General features: G+C 36.5%; 2 protein-coding genes and 1 pseudogene across 2 annotated transcripts; all 3 read right to left on the bottom strand.

The window, feature by feature from the left end:
- Window positions 1-1235: 1235 nt before the first annotated feature.
- LOC116010869 lies at window positions 1236-3775 on the bottom strand. The gene is made up of 2 exons (XM_031250367.1): window positions 2631-3775; window positions 1236-2019 (listed from the first exon to the last, which is right to left on the bottom strand). Exons 1-2 carry the CDS (start codon window positions 3773-3775, stop codon window positions 1236-1238), a joined length of 1929 nt encoding a protein of 642 aa, XP_031106227.1.
- Window positions 3776-11584: 7809 nt separating this feature from the next.
- On the bottom strand, window positions 11585-14190 carry LOC116010870 (protein FAR1-RELATED SEQUENCE 6-like). Its single transcript, XM_031250368.1, has 8 exons — window positions 14058-14190; window positions 13547-13937; window positions 13107-13352; window positions 12415-12702; window positions 12137-12269; window positions 12002-12067; window positions 11696-11754; window positions 11585-11600 (listed from the first exon to the last, which is right to left on the bottom strand). The coding sequence occupies exons 1-8, from the start codon at window positions 14188-14190 to the stop codon at window positions 11585-11587; spliced, it is 1332 nt and encodes a 443-aa protein (XP_031106228.1).
- A 4737-nt stretch (window positions 14191-18927) lies between these two features.
- On the bottom strand, window positions 18928-20353 carry LOC116010871 (annotated as a pseudogene).
- Between the last annotated feature and the right edge of the window lie 5400 nt (window positions 20354-25753).

Raw genomic sequence — 25753 nt, forward strand, 5'->3', positions numbered from 1 at the left:
TATATATATATATATATATATATATATATATATATATATATATATATATATATATATATATATATATATATATATATATATATATATATATATATATATATATATATATGTATGTATATATATATATACATACCATCTAACCAACTCTACAGGAAGGTTTCCAAATGACTCATGCACAACAAGAATAATAGATTTAAGAACAAGGACTCACTTTCATAGAATACTTTGAAACCAAACTTACCTCAAAAAGAACATATGACCATAATATCCACTTTAACTCAAAATTAGAAAGACAACACGAAGAGAGATAACAACGGTACCAAACGTAGGAGTTCCAAAATCAAAGGCTCAATCATTTAGTATATTGATTGTTTTTATTTAAAAATTATATTTGTAAAATGAAATAAGAAAATTGAAAAAATGGAAATTGAAAAATGAAAAACAGAGAAATGGAGTAAAAAATTCTGAAATACTTATGAGGAAAAATATAATACTTTTTAATCAAAATATAAGAGTATTACATTTTTCTTCAAAAGTAATACTTTTTTTTCCATATAAATAATAAACACTTTATTCTTGATTAGTATTACATTTTTTTAGTATAAGTATTATATTATAATCTTGACCAAATCTGTCTCACAGATACACAAGTTTTTGTGTATTATTATTATTATTATTATAGTTGTCGTTATTATTATTATATAATATAAATTAAAAATAAATTACAATGTGATTACAAAATAATATTTATTTTATTTAAAAGTTATATTTTGTATATATATACACACACACGAAATTTTTAAAAAATAATTTTAAATAACATATTGATACTTAATTGCGCAATTTTTAAATATTGTACATTTTATGTAATTCAATTGTTATACAATATGAATTATTTTATTTTGATTTTTTTTAAAAATATTTTACATTGTTTAAAAAAATTTCATTATTTTTTAATATTTAGAATTAATTTATATGTTGATAGAAGAGAGTAATTGCGAAAAATAAATTTTATTAGTGAAAAAGATGATTAAAAGTTGGGAGAATCTGAATTGATGGTCACTGTATGATAAAAAACAACATGCTCTTTTTATTCTTGAATATCAATAGTTCATTGTGTAACAAAACAAAGTAAATACACGGATATAGTGGTGATACTGCTTTTAAGTTCATATTGCAAAGATCATCTATTCTTGAATATCCACATAAATTAAAGGCACCGAACTTGAAATCTCTTATAATGGTTGAGAAGTTTTGGGTTGTTGCATGGCATTCTCTGCAGCTATGTGTGATGTAGCTTGTGACAGTAGCAGTGCAGTGGTGGGGGTCATAGTTTGGTACTGAGAAGGCAGTGGTGCAACTTGATGCTGCTGAGCATAATAGAGCTGCTGGTCTTGAGTAGGATGGGAATAATCATATCCATAGTTTGCAGAGGTGGCGGGGGCGGGAGGGGGTGGAGCTTGTGAAGAAAGACCAAAGAATTGTTGGTGAAACAGTGCAGGAGTTCTGTACACACTTGCTGCAGCCGCTTCGGGCTTAGATGAGGGAGCTGGTTTTGTGGGGTAAATAGGTGGAAGTGCTTCTTTGTAAGCGGCTGCTGCATTAATGGTTTGAGTACTAGATTGCGGTGCTGCTGCTGCTGCGAAGTTGTTGTAGGGCTGAGTAACTGGCAGTAGATACATAGGGTATTGCTGATGCTGATCCATTTGTTGTTGTGATGGGGGAGCCCCGGTGTACATTGGATAGTAAGACGAGATTGGGACCGCTCCTCCGCCTGCAGCTGGATGCTGAAAATAGTGTGTGTTGGGATGTATAAACTGCTGCTGGTTCTGTTGTGGAGGTGGTATAGCTGCTGCAGAATCCTGACCCTGCTGCATCTGGATCAGAGAGCTAGTATTGTCCATAATGTTACTCTTGGGATCAATTGCTGCTCTGTTTTCCCTACTTATAATAGCTTGAGCTGCATCTTGGTTAGTTGCATGTTTTGAGAAAGATGCAGCAGATGTGATGCTACTATCACTGAAACAGTAATACATTCAGTCCTCAGTATTACAATCCAATAAAATATGTGATTGACATGATGATATATATGATCAAACAACTTGCAATGCAGGTAGACTGAACTTGACCCTTTATCTACTCCTCTGTCTCCTAGCTATCAATTGCTGGACTTGGCCGGTGGACAGTGGCCTCTGCCCTACAATTCCTCCTCCCAGCACCTGCTAGTCTTAACACCTGATATCACTTGTTGCGCTTACAACTATGCCAAATGCTATAGCTAATAACGAAGACGCAACTTTATTTCCTTATAGGCCACCATTAAATTTTCTAGAAGCAATATGCTAGATTTGACCATTTATCTACTGACCTCTGGCCAACAATCCCCTAATCACGACTTAGCCTTCACTCGCCTCCGCCCAAGAATCTCCTAACCACCAATTGCTGAACTTGACCCGTTATCGGCCTCTGCCCAACAGGTTTTTGTTTCATTTATGTTTTGGTGTCTAGTCTTTTTGCTATAAGTATTATGTGCAGTTGTGCACAGCAAAAGTTATGTGTTGTCTTAGAATATTAGTGAGTAGAGATCGAAACATACATGAAGCCAGGTGAAAGCTAAGTATATTACATACCTTGCTACAGAATCTGGTGATGCTAAGTTGAATCCTCCAGGAGCATGTCTTGAATCTGGTGATGACAAGCCATAACCATCTCCAGTTTTGCGAGGAACCAACTGTAGTGGCAATGGCGGTTTTCGGATCCCGGGTGGTGCTCCATCATCTAATTTCTCGTAGTCTGAGATAACAGCAGAGTTGATTGCAAATATAGTAGGTGGCACTGCAGCAGTGGCTGCCACATTATCAAGCCCATCTTCTTGCTTCTGTGTGGTCTGGGGGCCAACATTTATCTGCGACAATTGTTCTTCTAACCCAAACATTTTATCATTCACTCTAAGACCACCTCCTTCAACCCTGACCTTGATTGGAGGCAGATTAGCCATGGATGGAGAAGAAACACTGGAAGAATCGAAAGAGGATGTAGTAGTAGTCTCAATAACCACTTGTGAATCAGGAACTGTATATTGTTTATTATTGTCACTGCTGCTAATCAAGGCCTCATTTTGATGATGATTCTTCTGCAGGTCTGTGACAGAACCACTCTGGATCATCCCATCAAGATCCACTATATTATTGTTCTCAGTAGCGGAATCCGACAGCCCTCTTGAAAGCAACCCGGCATTGTTGAGAGCATCCACAAACCATGTTTCGGACTTGGCATCAGCAAGGAGGCATCCCATGGAGGCTGCGGTTTCAGGCTTCGATAGGAACAGGAAGAGGCGTAGACGAGAAGGTCTTAAAGGCGATGCTGAGACAGTGCGATCATATTCTTCAACCATGTTCTCTAAGTCCTCCTCTGTGGTGACTGATATAAGGGAGTCAAGCTCCTCAGTGGGGAGCTGGTACTTGAGGGTGAAGTGGCGGCCGTTGAGGAGCGTGTGGGAGAGGCGGGAGTGGAGCTCCGCCAGGGAGGAGCTGCGATCGACCACCACAATGCGTGTGTCGCCACCAACGTAGCAGAGGGACTTGTCGTGTGGGCGGGGAATGATGTGCCCTCCATAGCTGCACATCAGCCTCAGCTTTGCACCCGGCACCGGTGGCAATGGCTCGTCCCACGTTTCGGCTTGCCTAGAGCGTGGAGAGGAGTTGGTGGATTCTGGGTATTGTAGTTGGCTAGTGGTGGTGGTGGTCTGATGTGGTAGAGAGGCTGCAGGATCCATTGAAGTCTCTCTGTTGGGCCAGGAGAGAATTTTGTGTGAAGCTAAGCCTCTGATACTTTGATATTCAAATACTATGCTGTGCAAGGCTACTGTACAGCTTGAATCTTGCTAGCAAAAGTACTAAAACCTTTATTTTTATTGATGATTTAATTGCAGTCCAGGTGAGCAGAACAGTTTGTCCTTATATTTTGTCTCTCACACTCAAAGTAGCTACAAAATCTGTCGACAACCAATGACCAGGTAGCTACAAATCTCACCTAGGTAACATATATGCATTAAAGTTTTCGAAATCTAAAGGAGGGGGAATGAATCGAATGATTAAATCTCACTTAACTTCTAGGAATGTGAAAAAGAGAATGATTTCTATTTCTCCTCTTATGAAAACTTTTTATCTTTAAAGTTGAGTGTCTTACGATCAAGCCAGAGGCCTGGTGCTAAACTTGGTGTTTACTAGTCTATGCCCAATAATACTTCAGTACAGAATGTTAGACTTGACCTTTATTGACCTCCACGCTGAGAGTTATAGTTAAGTAGTATCTTTAATTTCTTATATCCCCACACATTTTTGAGATGTAAGGTGACGAACTTAAAATTTAGGATCCCCTCAATAATTCTTTAGCCACCTAGTGCTAAACTTGGCTTCCCTTTACTGAACTTCGTTCAACCGAGTGAATCTTGGAATGACGACCCGACATTTTTCTTGCCAAAACCGCCTAAACTTTGATGTTTGCAGGATCCTAAACTCCTATATTAAAATCATAAAGCAGAGGTTGCTAGATCGCATGTGGTTGTAGCTCTGCTGGCCAGATCGAACAGACAGAATACGCATCGAAACACGGGCTCGTGCACGTGTGGTTGGACGGAAAACAAGGCGGAGGCGCATGCACGTGAATGCCCCCGGAAGTGGCGGAGGAGGAGGAGGACGGCGGAGGAGGGGGCGGTGGTGGTGCTCAGTTTCTTGGAATTTTAACATACAATGCATGAGAGGGTGAGTGTACATGAATTGTTGTGAGTTCTACGGAGCATTTTGTTTTCAACTGTGGGAGAGGGAAGCCCAAGATAGTCAACACCATGTATTGGAAAAGGAAAAAATGCATCATTTCCATCTTGTAATGTGTTTTTTCGAACCTTATATAATTTGGCTGGCACTTGAGACTATTTGATTTATCTTTATCTATGTGATGACAGGTTGAGTCAAAATGACTTAATATGCAAATATAATATTAAATCAGGAATAAAAAGTTTGTTATTTATAAGGAAATAAAAAACATTAGCTTGGTTGGCGGCCGAGCAATCTTGTCCCTTAAGAAAGGTCGGGAGTTTAAACTCTCTCTTGTAATTTGGCTAGCACTTTTTGCCATTTAACATCCCAGACTATTATTTTTTGGACACTTTTAATCTTTCTCATGACTTTTTTTATTTTTAGTAAGGGCAATTTTGTCTCCTCATTTTTTTATTTAACCGATTTTCACCGGTTTAATTAGGTTAGATTAAGCATACCGATTCTTCTAATTATTAGATTTAATCAACAAATCCCTAACGTACTAAAAAAGTCAAATAGAAACCAGAAACAATGCAGCTTCAACCTGATCTAAAGATAGACATCAGTTAAAGATAATGCTTGAATTTTCGCACTATGGAGGCATTAGCTTCTTGGTAGATCCAGAGTCCTCATTAGGGTCAATAGTGTCCTTTTTGTTACTTATTACTTTACTGTAAGAAAGCTCTATTATGATGAAATGGCTATTGGAGTTTTTACACCTAATTTGTCATATCTTCTTTATGCCAAATCCATGAAGTTCCAAGACTGCAAAATCTTTTATGTCATTAGTTTATCAGTGTAACATTTTCTTAAAATTTTGATGATATATAAAGCCAAAGTTGAACATTAGTTTATCAGTGTTTATAAGATATGATTTAATTGATATGATTTAATTGGTTTTTTGAGTACATTAGGGATTTGTGGATTGAATCTAATAATTAGAAGAATCGGTCTGCCCGGTGAAAACCGGTTAAATAAAAAAAATATGAAGACACAAAAATGTCCTTACTAAAAATAGGAAAAGACAAGACTATGGTGACATGTTTAAACGCGGCTTTGTCTTCTTTGTGGTTACAACACTGATCAGGGGGTATAATAACACCTTCTGCAACTACAGGATCCTGTACTCACTACAGGATGTGAGCAAAATCAGAGAAATAAATTGGTGTGCTTACACCATAAAAAGTCTCCTGGACACTGCAGAAACCTGTAAATCAAACAAGGATACCTCATACAGTGGGCCTGCAACTTTCCTTATGGTACGCAATACTAACTTAGTCTTATAATTCTATACATTATTGAATAAAATGCCTTACCTGAGTCTGTGTATTCTATGTGTATTCTGTTGAAAGATTCTGTGTATTCATGTTCACATTCTGTGTATTACTAAGTAATATTCTGTGTATTGTAGTTAGTCATTCTGTGTATTCGATGATATATCTCTGTACATAGTCCTAAATACTAAACCCTAAATCCTAGATCCTAACCCTTAAATGGTAAACCCTAAACCCTACATGCTAAATCCTAAACCCTAAATACTTAAGCTACTAATAATACTTAGGCTTATATTCTGTTTATTTTTGTTACTAATTATGTGTATCCTAGTTACTCATTATGTGTATTCTGTTATACAATTCTAATCTTTCTTTGTTTTTTTTTCTTTGAAGCTTTCTTACCTGGATCGAGTCCAGATCAGGGGGCTTGTTCTCACACAGACCCCTCCAACCATTAAAGACTGGACAACGAAAGACGTTAGAGCAACGCTTGCAGTGCATAAGAAGTCAGGAAAGTATGGTAGGGGAAAGGTCATTAATAGAAGGTCAATGCCGGAGGAGGAAGTGACTCATAAACCAATTGAGTCTGAAACTGTACAACGAGTCATTGACTCCCTGAAGAAAATGGCTTCTATTATTACAGAGTTTGGGGATGTTATGGCAAGGATTGGAACACACAATTCTGCAGCTGAAATAATAAAGAACACATTTGTCAACTTCTCCCACACTGTCAACCCAACACCAAGCCCAAATCCAACCCTACCGGTCCCACCCAAGAGCCTACTAAGAGATGACAATGTCTTCAACGAGCCAAGCTTCTTAGAAGCAGTCGCTGAGCTTGAAGCTACCTTCTATGCAACCATGAGGAACATCACGCTTGAAATCAATGCACCATCTTTCCAGCTATTAAGTCCAACACCATCACCACCATAGTGTGAAGATCAACAAGCTGCATCACCATTATCAACTGCTACAGCAGCAGCAACAGCACCAATAGAAACAACAACAACAGCACCAGCAGCAAGATTATCCCCAAGAAGGCAATCACCGAGAGCAAAATCAGCCCAAGCCCCATTGGAAAAGACCCCACCAGCACCAACAACGGGAGAACAACAACCAGAAGCAACGCCATCCCCACAATCTCCCCAAATAGCAACCATGTTGGAAACTCTGGTTGAAAATATTTCTAAAGAGGCTGCACAGCAACCACAAGTGAGCCCACCTGCTTCAAGATCACCAACACCATCTGCTACAACACCACAAACACCAGCTGAGATTGAATTTGAAAGGTATACACATATGTTTATAACCCTGTGTGATTTACTAATACTTGTGTTTATATTCTGTGTATCTTATTCAATGATTCTGTGTATTCTAACAGGTCATTCTGTGTATTCTGTATATTACAAAGTTTATTTTGTATGTGACTTGAAGTATATATTCTGTGTATTACATAGTACCATTCTGTGTATTACATGCTGTCATTTTGTGTATTGACTATTATATTTCTGTGTATCTGCACAGCATTCTTGCAGAACCCGAAGAGGATATTGAAAATGTCCACCTAAAGAAAAGACCACAAAGAAAGTTGAAACAACTCCCACTGGCCTTACGCTCACCTTACTGGGCAGAAAACAAAACCAAGTTGACAAACTTTTCAGCTAGACAAAAAATCTTTTCAGATTACGCATTCTTGACTTGCGGTGGTGAATATTCAATAAAGTAAATCCCATTTTGATAACTCTTACTAGACATAAATCATATTACTTAACATGTTATTTCCTTATTATTAATCTATATTTTCTTTTGTGTAGTGACATGCTTTATTTGGGAAACAATTTGGTAGCTTATCGGGAAGATTTCATGACAATGGCATTGGGTTACATATCTACAAACATTGTACAAATTTGGTGCCAAATAAAGACTATGCTAGACATGAGAAGATCAATCAACCAACCGAAAAGGGTTTTCTTCTCTGAATTTTCTTTTGTAAGTAAACATTTTACTCTAAACTTTTTTTTTTCCTTTCCTTTATTCATACCAGTGCACTGTATAAAAAAAAAAATCTTTGCAGATGACAATAAAAAAAAGCCACAAATTTGCATAAGAGTAAAAGTGCTGCCTCAAAGGCCATTTTCAATGATTTTTGTCGAGCTCTTGATCACCAACTAGAATCAATTTCTCTTGATATAAGTGATGCTAGCCTTGTAAGTACAAAATAACTGTACCATAATTATTTAAATTCTGTATATTATTCATTTGAATTGTCCGTATAACACAAATTGTTTTATTTTTTCTGATTACTCTTAACAGGTCTTCTTCAGTATCCTCTGACATCAACATTTCTTCTTGATGTGCTTTAATTTCATGACATCAAGACTTCAAGTAATTGATAATAGGTCTGTTCCTGAAGGAATTAAAGCTAAAGACAAGTATGAGGAATGTCCAGAGAAACTAGTAAGAAATCATACCTTTATTAAATTCTGTGTATTGATTCAATAAACTATGTGTATCATTGTTTATAATTCTGTACATTATATGCTTTTAAAGAGTATTTTGTACCTACATACTAATTACACACAACTATATTGATATTCTATATTTGGCTGCCTTCACTAAGTACCTCACTCTAAAGAAGATCTACTTGCAAAGAAGATGAAATCTATGAAAGTGGAATACATGGAGATGCCTTTGCAAAATGAAGAAAATTCTATATATTGTGCCATATACTCCATGAGGCATATGCAGACTTATACAAGAATGTCAATAGCATACTGGATATAGGACTCACTGGAGGCCAAGAAGATGTAAGTACAAAAACATTCTTTCAACTTTCTTCCATATTAAAATATTTAAAATTTCATTTCTAATTAATTTTGCATTCTGTTGTTTGCAGTATACATTCCTCACATCACTAAGAGCTAAATATGCAGCGACCATACTCATGTCGCCAATGAATACCCTGTTACCAGAAGTGACCAAGGCAACCAAGGAAATCTACAAACAATCAAAATGAAACTTCATGTGATTTGTAAAGATGAGGATCTTTTGTAAACTGAAAGAGTTAATTACCGATATGGTCCCTCGACTATTGGGATTTCCCCACTATGGTCCTCAACAATTTTTCTTGCCCAATTAAGTCCTCAACTTTGAAAAAATTAACCAATTTGGTCCTCCGTTTATTTTGGTGTTAAATAGCCGTTAAATTAGGACCAAATTGGTAATTTTGCTATAGTCAAGGGACCATTTTGGTAATTAATTTTGACTGAAATGGTCCTTTGACTATAGTAAAAATTACCAATTTGGTCCCGATTTAACGGATATCAAATGGTAAAATAAACGGAGGACCAAATTGGTTAATTTTTTCAAAGTCGAGGACTTAATTGGGCAAGAAAAATTATCGAGGACCAAAGTGGTGAAATCCCAATAGTCGAGGGACCAAATCGGTAATTAACTCAAACTGAAATGGAAACAAATATGTGTGATGTGTTCTCAATTATGGAAACTCTTTTCATTCTGAAATGAAAAAGCTTTTTGTCTCATCGGATATTATAGGGTGCCATATCTATTAAGTTTATTCTTTAGATTACAAAATTTATTCTGTGTATGACTTGAATTATATATTCTGTGTATTACATATTAACATTATGTGTATTACATGCTGTCATTCTGTGTATTCAGTAAATGGTAAACCATAAGCTCTAACCTTAAACCATAAATGGCAAACCATAAACCATAACACAGAGTAATATTCTGTGTATTACAGAGTAATATTCTGTGTATTGTTGACTTACATTCTGTGTATTCAATAATATATCTCTATACATAGTCCTCAGTGCTAAACCCTAAACCTTGAATTCTAAACCATAAATGCTAAACCCTAAACCCTAAACCCTAAACTCTAAATGCGAAACTGATAAGATCCCAAGACACCTATATATTTGAGTATAAATAAGGGTGATTGATAGCATTTTAGCATCCTTATGTGATAATCTTATAATATTTTGTGCTTTAAATGCGTTAACCACACACAAAGCTACCTTTGGTACAATTTGAGACATTTCAGAGGTCCCGGGAGCCGTTAGGAACAAGGAACGAGCAAAACGAGCAAACCGAGCAAGACAAGAGCCCCGAAGGACCCGAAGGAAGGCATTCACGCGTGAACACTTTCCAGTAGCTGTCCACGCGAGCCTTCACGCGTGAAGGACGCGTGAACGAGACACTGCGGAGAAAATATTTTTAGGGCGAAATTTTGGAGACTTGATAGAATTTCCGGAGGATCCCAACTCTATTTCTAATTTCTTAGTTTTCTATTTTCTTAGATTAGTCTAGATTTACATTTCCTCCTTGTAAATGAAGACTTGAAGCTTGGATTGAAGAACACATTTCATTTACTATGTGATCTCTATTTTAATCTTATCTATTTTACATATCTTGTGTTCGATTGAATTAGCTATTGATCTTGAATTCTTGATTATGTGTGGATAGTTTAATCTAGGGCTTGCATTGTGTAAAGCTATGTTGCTAGTGTGAGGATCCTATTTCTTATTGTGGATTTTATTGCCTTGATGTTGGAAAAATCTATTATTGTCTATTGATTGTTGTTTTGATTAGATCTTGTATGGATTTGGCCAATCTATTGAGAGATTGAGTTCTTGACTCTATCATGGTTTTGATTTGAGTTGAATTGAAGCTTTTTGCAATCATAGACCCTATGGAATTCATATTAGAATAGTAGGAAAGTGTGTAGCTAAGGTGTTTGATAAAATGTCTCTTAGGGCTTTTGGTTGCTAAAAGGCACTCCTAAGCCTAAGATGCCCTAGTACACAAAGGTGGAAAAGGACTAAGATGACACATTCTTGAATAGCCAACATCATTGCATCATGTATCCACTACTTGAGACACACGAAAATGCAACATAGATGAACACGATTCAATCCCTTATTTTCTTATTTCTTATTTCTTATCTCTTATACTTTGATTGTCACTACCTTATGCTCATTTACACTTCACATATGCCATTCACCACACTTACCATCCATACTCGTTGCATCACATGATTCAATTGATTGAAAGTAATAGCATAGACACACCTCCATGTCCCTCTTTCGAGACCGACACTCGGGGAGTTTAGACTCTTCGTTTTATATTTACACATACATTCACATACCTCATTCCACCTCACCGAAAACAAACTACCTTCATAAACCATGGCTTCTAACTCTGTCTTCTAACTTTGAACATGTTATCGATTGTAGTTCATATTCTGTGTATTAGTGAGTATTGTTCTGTGTATTACATAGTATCATTCTGTGTATTACATAGTGCAATATAAGAGATAACATCAAATGGTTTCTGTTGCTGTGCATGTTATGTTTGGTGATAAATAATTCTGTGCATCCTGTGGTAACATTTTGTGTATTACTTGTAATAGTTTTGTGTATAAAAAGTACAAACTACAGATCTGGAAAAAAAAAACTAACAAACAAAAACCTACTCACAAATCAACCTATATCATTGAATGCATACAAACATTAAGACACACTCTGATTGTCCTCTTGATTTGCATTTGAACTAAAATGACAAAAAATAGAACCTCCAGACCTTGGATGCACAAGATACAAATTCCCAGCAATATTAGAAATAACATATTCAACTTGAGACTGCCCAATCGATTTTGTATTAGATGCAGCTATATGAGCAAGCTGCTTTAATTTCGACCCCTTGCTTTCTTGTATTTCTTTTCAATCATACTACTCACACTTCTATTACGTAACCCTTTCAACCGCTTGTTTGATGGATCCTTTATAACACCGCTTGAGGATTCTACCTCACAATCTTCACCTTCGAAGAAAATAGGGCCATACTCAGCTTCAACTCTTCTCTTGGCATCTAAAATTACTTACTCACAAATTTTCCATCCATCACTGTTTTCTTGGCAATAAACAACCAACTTCTGAAATTTCTTAGTGATCTCTAAAGTCCAAACAGAAGAGGCAACATTAAAACACTGAGATGGGGAGGGGGGGTGGGGGCAATACTAACATTCTCGACTTCCAAAACTTTTTTAGTCCATCTGTTCAGAATATATTTCTTGGGAACTTCAGACACACAATGCACGTTTAAAATGCGTAAACAGTGACAACATAGGATCTCGGTTTCAGTGAACAACTTGCAACTGCAACAAATATCTAACTGTGTAATGTTAAAAATCACTTCATGCCTAATAATATCAACCTCCGGCCTCCAAACATGATACTTATACACACCACCTTCAAATAACAGACACTCTTGATAGCATGATGCCCCCTTTCAAAACCTACTCTTCGAACAAGTAATATATCTCAATGGTATAAATATCCCTGGCATGTGAAAGAATCTTAATGTGATCCATAACCATTGTAGGTACACCTTGGGAACACCGGACATCTTCCCCATTCTCTCTATTCCTCCACTCCGAAACAACACCAACAAAAGAGCTATAGAAATCACATAGTCCAGCAGTCTTGGATAATCTTCTAGAAATAGAGTGATTTGTGGTTTCACTCCTTTGTGAAGATAAAATACCACCAGAAAAATAATCTTTGTTAAATGCAGGGCACCATTTTTCTCTACATTGATATAGCTTTTCAATCCAAGTATTAGTATGACATTTGTATGTTGTGACCATCCTGAAATACCATAACATATATATTAACTAGACCTATTCATATGCTATAATGCATACACAGAATCTCATATACAAATACACAGGATCATTCAACACAATACACAAAATACAAGCAAGTATTATCAGATATGAAGGTATGGAAATGAAAGCACAGAATCAATACAATACACATACTCTAACACTGAAATACACAGAACATATCAACAGAATACACAGAATCCTTGTAAGTATTGCCAACTCTGTATACTAAGGTAAGGAATTGGGAAAATTATAATACACAGAATACTATAACAAAATAAACATAAATACCATCACCAATACACAGAATGTTCAACGGAAGCATACCTTGTCCAATAAAGCTCAAACTCTGCCTTTGTATCGATATGTTTCAACAAACAATTGAATATGTCTAGAAAATCTTTTTGACTTCTTAATCCATTGATGTGCTTCTTTGAATTCTCACCAATATGCCATATACATAGGCGATCTCTTGACCTTGAAAAAACTTGGGAAATAGCAGCAGCCATAGCAGCGCATTGATCAGTCATTATGCTTTGGGGACTTTTCCCATTGATTGATCTTAAAAATGACCTAAACAACCATACGAACGACTCAATCCTCTAGTTCAGCAAAAAATCACATCCAAACATGACGTTCATACAATGATGATTCATACCAACAAATCATATCATATTTGTTAGTACGATACGTTGTATCGTGAACTAACAAATCTCCAAACAATTCATAGCATTATTTTCCCATCTCTCCAAAAAAGACTGCACAACCTAGACTCATCATCCACTTCAAAATCAAAGAAAAAATCCTTTTCACTTGACTGCCTTCGTCTAAATATTTCAATTAATGTGTTTGAGTCGATTCCATCCAATTTGTTCAATACATCAGTGCACAATGAGTTATATGCATCCCTGTTTGTAAAACCAACAAGTGGTGACCCCTCTGATCGTGTTTTAAGAAACCTTAAACCATCCGCCACAGAAACACCGCTCTTCTTCAAATCCTTTAGGTAGGAAAGATGATTTATAGACACTGATCTATGTGACCGTAGAAGATAACTCTTGGTCGGTGGAACCAACTCATGATTATGAAGCTTCTCGTGATTTGACACAATGCACATCCCATTTCTATCTAAATCAAATTGAACAAATGCACAACAACCTGTTCGTACATCAACTTTTGAATAACTTCCCTTTCCTAAATCTCTTTTAAATCTAGACTTTGAACAATTAAACTCCTTCATCTTCAATGTTTTTGTAGCAACACTATATCTTTACTTACCCCTCCTCACACTAAAACCTAGCTTGAAAGCATAATCATTATAAACCTCATATGCTTCATCAATAGAACTCACTGACAACCCTAACAAATCCTGATCAACTGCAAAAACACAATGTTTAAGTATCCCTACCATGAATACATAGAATACATGTCTACAATACACAGAGTGTATACAAGGAATACACAGAATATGGAAAAACCAAAATACAAAAACACATCACCATGTGTTTACAGTACAACTAACATGAATACACATAATCTATGTCTAAAATACACAAACTGGCTTCAAAGAATACACAGAATATTCACACAAACACACAGAATCATCCTCCCTAACATTCGATACACAAAACACAACACACCCTCTGTTTTACATACCACTACAATGAATACACAGAAACCTAGCGTGAAATATTCACAATTCTTTCAAAGAATACACATAATATCCATACAAATACACAAAACTCACCCTCTACCCTTCCAATCGCCTAGTTGTATCAAAAACAATCCTATAACTATTATCATATAATCCAAACAACGAATATTACATACGAATTCAAATATTTTCATAAACACAACAACAAATCAGAAAATCAAATATAAAAAACATGGATTACAATCGTCTGAATTAGCCAATCCAACCGAAGCATTGGAGTCCACTACTTTAAAACATAGCTACCATGGCGGTTATTTTTACACATACACGGCGATTTTTGAAGTGCCGTGTAGGTGGCCACCGTGGTAAATAATTACATTTTACGACGGTTCTAAAGAGCCGCCGTGTATATTACCTATATACGGCGGTTAATAACCACCGTATAATTATAAACATACATGCCGTCTATAACAAATTTACGCATTACATATATACTTTATAAGGCAGTTCTGAATAATAATCGTCATGTACAATATACTTTATACGGTGGTTCCGAGTAATAACCGCTGTATATAACAAATTTACGCATTACATATTCACTTTATAAGGCGGTTATGAATAATCACCGCTGTCTGAAGTGTACTTTAGACGGTGGTTCGGAGTAATAAGCGCCGTATAAAACAATTTTACGCATTACATATATACTTTATAAGGCGGTTCTGAATAATGACTGTCATCTAAAATCTACTTTATACGGCATTTTCGAGTAATAACCGCCGTTGTAAGTATTTATTAAGAAAAAAAATATATGTACATATTTTTTAAAAAAAATATATTTTTTGAAAGCTTAAAAATACTATTAATTTATTAAAATTACAATTTTTCTTGCATGCGCTTAAACATTCAATTAAAGGGTACACAATAGCTCCAAACTTTATCAACAATTTAATACATATAACTCTGAACACGTAATTAAAATTAATCAAATTAAAAACATTTAATATTTCATATACATAAGTTTGAAAAAAATCCTATTTACATACTAAATCAGCAAACATTGTTTCCAATCGACCCCAAACTAAAGAATAAGATAGCAAGAGCCGGAACAAATGTGAAGCCAACTTTACTTGACCCAAATGGTTGTATGCTGAACAATGCACCAAGGATGACTACCGAAGTGATAACAAGATCATTTGCAAAACGAATTAGTCTACTGTATGAGTCATACAAGATGAATACACTTCCGCCAGTTCTCTTAGTGAAATTAAAAACATACTAAAAGCTCCTAAAGTAAACTTTAACCATGAAAACCAATGTATTGTAATAGGCAATAGTTTAATTTACTACAAGATTTACTTCCAAAAAATAATGTTTTGAGTCAAGTCAGAGAACTATGAAGCATACTCACTTGTTCCAAAACCTGGTATCTTACCCTACAGAGTGCAGACCACTCACATCAGACACCACTGCAACAAAAAAGTATCACATAAGAGACTATTAAATGCAAGGCAAGTAGTATTCACTATAGCTAGATTTCTTCTTTGATCATTAAAACAAACCCACATTTCATTTTATTAGCTTTTTTAATGAATTCACTAGAGGTTTTCAAAAAAAAAAAAATGAATTCACTAGTCTCAATCTATCATATATCACTCTTAGGGGAAATATAAAAAGCAAAAAAACAGATCCAAAATACAATGTGTGTTTAATGAAAGCATAGAATATCATCGAGAAACTAAATACATCACCGAACAAGCATAGCTCTTTTCAGGAAAGGCATTAATCATGATTCATGACACTACCACATATACAACCCCCTAGTTTGGAGAGTACTGATAGGAAACATGATTACAAGGAAATTAACAAGTTCAATAATTCCAATGGTTTGAAAGTCCATTCCAATTCACTGGAGAATTCCAGAATTCTAATTCCAGTGAACTACACTGGAATTATTCCAGTTCATTCCAGTGACACATTCCAGTATGCATTCCAGTGACACTGGAATTAATTCCAGTGAACTCGAATTTGCATTCTAGTTCATTGGAATTCAAATTCGTAAATCAAATCCCAAATCAATCCTAAATCAAATCCTAAATCAAGAACGATTAAAAATTCAAAAATCCTAAATCAAGAACGATCAAAATATCATATCTCAAATTCAAATTCAAGAACCCTAAATCAAGATATAACATGGAAAAATTAAAGAATTATTCACCTAAAAGAAGACTATTGAAATTGAACATTATAAAGTATAAACTACAAAGATTCTCAGGTAAACATTACATTAGCTTAGTGGTGGCTGCGGTGGTCCGCCGGGCAGAGAGCTGGAGACGTGGTCGTGGCCAGTGGCAGTGACACGGAGTGACGGTGAGTCGGTGAGTCTATGAGAGCTGCGACCTGCGTGCGGGAAGAGGAACTTCTCCGGTCTTCGGCTCTTCGCATATGACTTAGACTTAGGGTTTATTAATATTTGTATTTATATTTATTTATATAATATATATATTATTTAAAAAAATGATCGGTTTCGATTCGGTTCGGTTTTTAATCGACCCGAACCGATTCGGTGCGGTTAGGTTCGGGTAAACTGAAACGAAATGCCCAGGCCGAGCTGGGTGCTAGCGGCTTTAGATCTAGGGTTATTTCTTTACCCTTTGGTCTTTAGTACAAAGTAAAATATTAAAATAACTTAATATATATTAAAATAAAAAAATAAATTAAAATATATATATACGGCGGTTGTATAAATAATCGCCCTGTATTAAGTACATATTAGACGGCGGTTATTTAAAAGTCACCGTCTATTAAGTGACATGGTATATATTAGAAGGCGGTTATTTAAAAACCACCGTCTATTAAGTGACTTGGTATATATTAGACGGCGGTTATTTAAAAACCGTTGTCTATTAAGTGATGTGGTATATATTAGACGGCGGTTATTTAAAAACTGCCATCTATTAAGTGACGTGGTAAATAATAGACGTCGATATTTAAAAAAATTGCCGTCTATATGTGACGTAGTAGATCCAAAATATATTAGACGGCGGTTATTTAAATAACCCCTGTCTATGCTGTGTCGTATTAGACCATTTCTGTAGTAGTGGTCTTCCGCCGCAACCACCTCCTGCTGCGCATTAACGTCTTACATATCCTAATGCCTGAGAATCCAATAGCTACGAACTGGATATTTGTTAGTTGTGAGTATTCTCAGATAGCGAAGACAACAATCGTCATAACCGCCAATCTGAACAATTGACTATTTTTTTAATAATTGGAAGTTAACGGCGGAAACGAAAACGTGATTTCCAATAAAAGGGCAGTTAGTTTACAATGCTCAATACGACGCCGTTTACTTACGGGGTGCACATTGCTATGTGCACCGTGGTGCACGGTATAAATTGCCTAAAAAATGGGAACTAATAAAATAAAATGCTCAAGCTAAACAAAGCCCAAACCTAAATAAAGAAAAATGCAAAAGGATAAATGCAGGAATGCAGATGTTGGAGCTTGTGATCAGCCCAAGTCTTCCAGTAGGCACTCAAAATTTCGGCAACATAATGGCAGAACATGGACATATCATCCCTGCTAGGAACAACCAAACCCAACATATAAACAATGCATGAGGCACACAAGCTACCATAAACAAATTAAGGGACACAAGCTCCCATAAAAAAAATTGGTAAAGTAAAAACTAACATGAATAAGATGCCACAGAGGCCGAAAATAAGAACATGGCACACATGCCGAAACTAAGATGTCCACACGAAATGACACGCAGGCCTCATCAAAACCATTATTAGAAAACCAATAGCAACTAAACACATCAACATGTACCCTAACGGGATTAGCTACTATTGGCCAACAACAAGCCTGGTCAGGCCACCAACAGATTTGATTAATTTCTACCTGGCCACCGTTCAGTCCGAGTCAAGGTGCAACTTCTTACCGCAAGAACTGATGTTGAGTCATAGTTTGTTCAAAGAAAAGCCCACAAGGGCCAAACCAAGAAAGCTCTCATACCAAACACACCTCAGAAGGCTGAAAGAGACATACAAAGAACAAAAAGAATGCACACCTTAATTAAAACAATAAATAAAAAACAAATATGAAATGAATGAATGAATGGAATATTGTCCAGGAAAGAGGAAAAAGACACGAAAGAAAGGTAAACACCCCTAGTACTTCTAACCCCACCCGAAACGCAAAAGGGGGTTGGCTACTATTGGCCAGTAGCAAGTCTGAGTAGGTCAACGGATTTGAAGAATCCTGCTCGACCACCGTTCAGCCCACACTAGGGTGTCTCTTGTACCGTTAACACCTGCGTTGTTGAGGCTAAACTTGACATAAAGCCAAGCCATCATCGCCTCCAAAACAAGCCACCAGTAGAGCCAACTTTCTTCCACATTTCTTTTTTCTCTTTTTTCTCTTTTTTCTTCTTCTTTTTCCATCTTTTCATCCTATGCATTTTCATCACTTTTTCCATTCTTAAAAATATGATCATCGTGAATCATTTTCCTCAAACAAAACAAAGGGAACATCATCATGAACAATCAATGAACTCACCATCGGAGGTAAATCAACTAGAGTATGAAACACGAACTCCCCATCTTTACCCATAACCCAATCTGCTAAAGTAGCCATAGGAAGATTACCCTGCGGCAGACACTTAAGCACAGGAACAAAGAAAACGAAGTCATGACACATCAGAATCCATGGACAAAGGAATGGCAACAGAGGTATCAACATATCCCTTAAGCTCAGGCAACACAAACTCTAAGACCAAAGATGTAAATCCCTCAGCCAAACACCATTCAAGACAGCAAAACAAAACCCGAAAAATATCCCGAAACCCATCCACTATTGAAATGACCAAGCCAAAGCAAAATCCACCCCTAGTTACGCACTAAGGCAGCAGTCCCACCCAAAGACTCAGAGTATGAAAGATTGACTTTTAAAGAACCATTTGGTGGAGGCTCCTATCTTATAGTACAAATTATGCGTCAAGGTACATGTGAGTCCATGTAGGATAAAATGACAGACCAGTGTGGTGGCAAAATATGCTCATTCTGCCACCACCTAAAGAGACACTCCGTCATCCCCTTGGCAACACCATATACCACCTGCGGCACACTCGGCGCTCCCCTACCATGCATGCATGCATTTATGTGTTTCCATAACTCCCAAAGGATGAGATAAGGTAACATGCAAACAACAAAGGAAACAAGACGATTACGAGCAATCACCCGCCTCCACCCAACTAACAAGGTTTGGAGACCTTGATGACTGAAGTGAAGGCCTAGTGACCGCATAAAAAACTGCCACACAGCCAAGAAGCACTCTCCAGGCCAAGAAGGAGACCTTAAAGGGTAGGTGTTTATGCCAGCAATTACTAAAAAGAGGATCAAAGTTCACAGGTTCAGGTCTTAATAGAGATTTTGTAGAAGAAAAAGAAAACATACCATTTGAAGCTACCGACCAAGTAGGTATGTCAGTAGTCTGTTGCCCTAAGCGGGATACGTCTGCCTCCAAACCCACTAGCAGAAGGTCCCCATATGCAGTCAAATCTAATTCTCCATCTTGAATAAAGTCAAACAACAACTCGCTAGAGTATTCAACGCCAGGGAAGGGGTAAACACGCCCTAGTTGCCCAAGTCCTGACTAGTTATCCCACTAGAGATTAACATCGCCATGAGTAAAACGCCAACCCAAAACTGCCTCAACCTCATCCCTAATGCTAACCACGCGTTTCCAAGTATGTGAATCTGAGGACTGCACTAGCTTTGCCACCACCAACACGACTGCAGTACTTAGCTTGTATGAAATTTCCCCATAGAAAATACACTATGCGAAAATTCCACCATAGCTTCGCACTAGATGCTCGTACCATCAGGTCTAGATCAAGGAACCCCACACTATCCTCCATTTTGGGGAAGGCTAGTGTTTTCCATGATGCCTAATTGTAACGAGCACCCCCCGCCTGCTGATAAGCGCAAAAAATAGTCGAGTTTAGGGTCATTTATAGGACAGAATTGTGAAGTTTTGTCACCCATTTATAACAATTTCATGCATAAAGACTCAAATATAAAAAATCTCTAACTCGACTTTAGAGCATGTTTTGAAGTCAATTCCGCAGAATGGAACGGGATCCGAGGCTAAAACGAAGCAGCAAGCGTAGAAGCAACCGGGTAGGATCCATTCACGCTGGCATCATGCGTGAAGGAGGCGTGGACCACTTCCAGTACGCGTCCACGCCGCCCCCCTTCACGTGTGAAGGTGGCGTGACCAGGCCATCAGGGACTATTTCGGGATTTTGACTTCATGATGGCTATTTAAAACCCTTCTCTTGAAATTTTAAAGGGAGCCTAAGTTTTTAGATATGAAGTTTCTTTGTTTTCTCCCCTCTTGGGGGAAAACCCCATTTTCTCTTAGATTAGATTGATGCAACCAAGGTAGAAAGCTACAAGATTGAATGCAAAGATGTAATAGGATCTATTAGCTATGGATGATAACTCTTCTTTAACTTATTTAGTTTAACCTCATGTTATTTCCTTTCAATCCTTTATTGCTTTCTCTTATTATTTTCTTGATGTTTGCTTAGAGTAGATAGGAGATTGGTGGCCCCGAAACTAGTTATGTGGTTGATTTGTTGAAGAAATTTCCTGAAATTTGTGAGCTTGATGTTTTTAGATTCAAATGCTTGTATGGGTGATGTTTGATATTCTTTGTGCCTAAGTGTGGCCACATTAGGTAGCAAACCCTGTGAAAGTGAGTGTGTGCGCGATAGCGGCCTCTCACGAGTCCAACTCATCCACATCCCCGCCCTCTGTCCGAGAGAAAGAGGCCCGGGAGGAGTGGTAGACAAGGTGTTCGATGAAATGCCCCAACCGACTGAGGATGTGGGAGTCCGAGTGTGACGCCACTCGGTGATGTGCTGTGAACTCCCTAGTTGAATCCAAATCATGTGTTTGCAAAACCTATAGGAGAGTCGACCTTATATGCTAGCCACGAGCCCCAATCTCCATTTCCCCTTTTTCTTAAGCCTATCTATTTAAGTCTAGAACTCTTGTATAAATGTCCTTTGAGTCTTGGTCATTCACGTAACCCTTTTCCTTCAACCTCCAAAATGCCAACACGATACACGACTCCAGACTGTCTTCCTTGAGAGACGGACACTCGGGGAGTCTTGACTCTTCGTTTTAACACATACCATTCCACATTCACTCACCCTAAAAACTAACAACCTTCACTTCCCTCCAAAAGAAGCTAGTGAAACACCGCTCTAGATCCTGGATAACCTGTTTAGAAGGAGCACAAGCGGCAAAAAGATGTAAGGGAATAACCTGCAAGATAGAAGAGATTAGTACCACCTTTCCCCTTTAGACAACAACCTACATTGCCACCCAAGGCACTTAGCCTTTACCTTGTCCACCACATATGAGAAATAAACACACTTTTTTCGACCCACATAAATAGGGCACTCGAGATATGTAAAAGAAAATGCATCATTAGGTATGCATAAACTATAACACCCTCAAATTCTAACGTTCCAGCCTAGTATAAATCAGATATTTAGAGATATAGAAGTAAAGGTATAAACATCTTATATTAGATTTAAAGATTAACATCCTAAGCATTCTAGGGGATGCTACCACCACAGCCATCCACACTAGGATGACTACCAAGCTAAATTACTAGAGTCAAAGCTCAAACATCTAACAAAAAGATGGGCTCAAAGACCCAGGTGTCCAAGCACCAAACGAAACCCAAAAGGTAGTCTACAGCTAAATCAGTCTACAATCATAAAACAGGGCAAACGGGTAGGGGCTAAACACTAAGAATAAGCTAGCACAAAATAGAGCTACACTACTACATCCTTCACTAAGTACGCTTTTGGAATATATCAATCTAAGCCTGAAAAGGGTATTTAAAACACAAGAAAAACAACTCGTTAGCATAAACATGCTACGTATAAACCACTCAACCTCGTAAAATAGGTACATGTATCTAGGTTTGGAAAATAATTAGTTTTAGTTGGGAAATGATACTTTAGTTTGAAACCCCCAACCACATCATGAATCACATATAACACATTTAAGCATAGATGAGCAATTCAAGTAGCTCATAGTACATAAGTATATATATTTATAGATATACATAGATATCTAAACATAACCCACAGCCTCATGCATTTATATCAATATAACAATACATAAGTATGCATAACTATGAATCAAGGTAGATGAGTAAACATGGTTAGTTCACATTAGGTATCACAAGTAGGAGAATAAACATAATGCTAGCTTTATACCACCGCAGTACGTAAACCTATAAGATTAAGTGAGAATTGCGTTTCCAATCATGATCATAAGAAAGTGTAGAGTATCATAGTAAGATAATTTCTCAAAACGTACCATTAGTATCATCACTCTCACCCTCAAGAAAATAATATTGTTTTTATAGTAATACTAGAGGAATCATTATCAATCTCAATAAATCTCAATAATATTAGTGAGGAGGGAGGACCATCACCATGTGTGAATGACACTAATTATATATATATATATATATATATATATATATATATATAATGCTGCCTAATGTTGCCTCCCTTTTCTCTCTAAAACCAAACGCCTTTCTCTGCTACTCAACTTTGGCTTCCACCGCCGGCCTCCAGCCGGAGCTCTAATGGAGCTTTGAGCCGGCGGTTTTGATCACCTTCTACGTTTGCTCTCGCTCTTCTTCCGCCCCGACCATCGTCGCAGCTCCGTCCGCCTCCGACCACCACCACAGATCTTCTTCTTCCGTTTTCTTTCCCTTTGAATGAAATAATAGTAGGTAGGTATTGGGGTTTGTGTTGGTAGTCTTGAACTCCCAACCCTACTTTGACTTTACCCACTTTTTATTTTCTCTATTATTGTGTTTTCCTCTCGTTACTTTCACGAGTATTTTTCCTCTCGTTACTTTCACGAGCTTTTCATTTTCATTAGCATAAATCGTTTAGTTTGGTTTCGGCAAGTGTTGATCTTATCCTGGGCGAGCAAAAAAGAATGATGACGAAGACCCAGATCTTTGATGAAGCTTTAAGCTCCCTGAAGGAACATAGCTTCCTAGTTATGAAACAGTGTGCAATTCAAGTTTTCTATAGCATAGTTAGAAAAGTTGTTTTTATGTCTGACTGTAAGGAACGATTTACCATTTCATTGATCATTGATGTAAACGTTTTATGTTATGAATTAATGGAATAGCTACGTTTTCTTTCAATATATATATATATAAAAGGCTATGTATAATTTGTATACATATATATTATTAAGTAATTACTAGTATGTATTGTATCTAAAATGTAGCCTTGGTACATTTAGCATGTGGATTATTTTGGTTAGAAAAATCACCATAAAATTATCTCTTTTTAATTAATATAATTATGATGATTTGTCTATTAACCTTAATTATTTTCTATCAGCATTAAGTTGGTAATTAGGATTATTGACTAACGATTATTTTTTCCTTCTTTCTCTCTTGCTTGTGGCTAAAATTTTTCTCATTTTCCTTCTTCCTCTTTCTCTTTTGACCGAAAACTTTTTCGCGGCACCCGCTAGTAGACCAATTGCCATAACACAAACAAATTGCTATGGGTGCCGTGGAAAACTAGTTATTATTTTAATTATTTACTTTTCGCGAAACTCGATCTTGGCGGGTGCCGCGTAAAGTAGTGTATTTTTTTTTATTTTTTTATTTTAGGGAATACACTACACCTTTTTTAAAAGGTGTAGTGAAAAGCTATCTTTATATGTTCAATTTTGTAGTAGTATCCCTTGAGAATGATACAACCCGTGATCACTTCACAGAATCATCCCATCACCAAATACAATAGTCAATTACAAAACTAGGTCTACCACCTATTTCAACATTAACCACATAAAACAACTTTATGAAAAAATTTACATGTACAGTTTGAACTAATTCTACCAATTAAACAAACTGTAACCAATATGAATTTCAACACAGCTAGTACAAATATCAGGTGATGAAGCCGGCTTCTCCAGATAGTACTCCATTTTTTTTTTTTTTGAAGTTTCTTCACATCAGCATCCAAATAATATTTCTATTTTAATCTCCTAGAAACTTCATTTTTTTCATTACATAACTCCTTATTTATAGTGTTTTTGACACCATAAAATTAGGGAGTTTAACCACCCATTCAGCATTTCACGCATGCGCATGATCTCCAAATAATATGATGAACAGTTTTCTCCACCACCCACTTTAATTTGTTATTAAGATATTTTAGGAACCTTAATCAACATCAGACACTCCACCACATCTTATTTTCACTAATACAATATTTTTAGCTAATAATATTTGAACCAACTTATACCAATAATAAATTAACCAAAATACTCGATTAAGTAATTAATTCCTTTCAAAAAAATACTCAATTAATTAAACTAATATAATTATATTAATTTAATTATATTCATTTAATTATAATTATATTACTTTAATTAATTTACGTAATAATAGTAACATTCCCTTTTATTAAAGCTAGCATGCTAATTATGGTTCAAGATTAATAGTCTTGATGGCAATTAGTGTTACCATTAAAGATTGTTACATTCTTAACGGAAATAACAGTTTTCGTTATAAACTCTATATTAATATCATATATGCTATATAAGCTTAGATCCTATCACTACACCGATTACACAAAAAATACACCATCATATTGAACCGGAGACTAAGTATGTAGCAGTACTCTGTAGAAATTGTTACTACATTTATAGGCATCAACACAACAATACTCAGAAACAATTATGCATAGTTGGAGGTTAGATCCTAATTAAATTTATACACAATATATACAATTCATGTATGTGTAACGTATGTTGTATATGTTTTATATTCCGCTATCAATCACGCGAGATGAAAACATGGAATCTAGCTAGGGCCGTTAAAGCGAGAAGGCATGGGGGATGATCATTCCCATTAAGAGAGCAAGATACATGTGAGGTCCAATCATGCGGTGCAGCGTAGTTTTCATGCTATTTTGGGTCGCCAAATGAGCATCGAATAACAATTGCCATAATGACGGTCAAAGTCGAGTGGTCAAAGTGATTGACAGATGCTTGATTTGCTCCTCAGAATCTCTATTTATTCTGTTCTATATAACCAGGTAGCCAAGTACCTTGTGCTCACATGACTGGTATTGACTCTCCTATATGAGAGGTCATGAGATTGAGCCTTAGTGAATGTGATATTGACTCTTTATAATGTTGCTGTGCGAATCATAAAAAAAAAATACATTTTTAATATATACTAATAG

Source organism: Ipomoea triloba, chromosome 2 (genome assembly GCF_003576645.1).
Source record: "Ipomoea triloba cultivar NCNSP0323 chromosome 2, ASM357664v1".
Classification (NCBI taxonomy): Eukaryota; Viridiplantae; Streptophyta; class Magnoliopsida; order Solanales; family Convolvulaceae; genus Ipomoea; species Ipomoea triloba.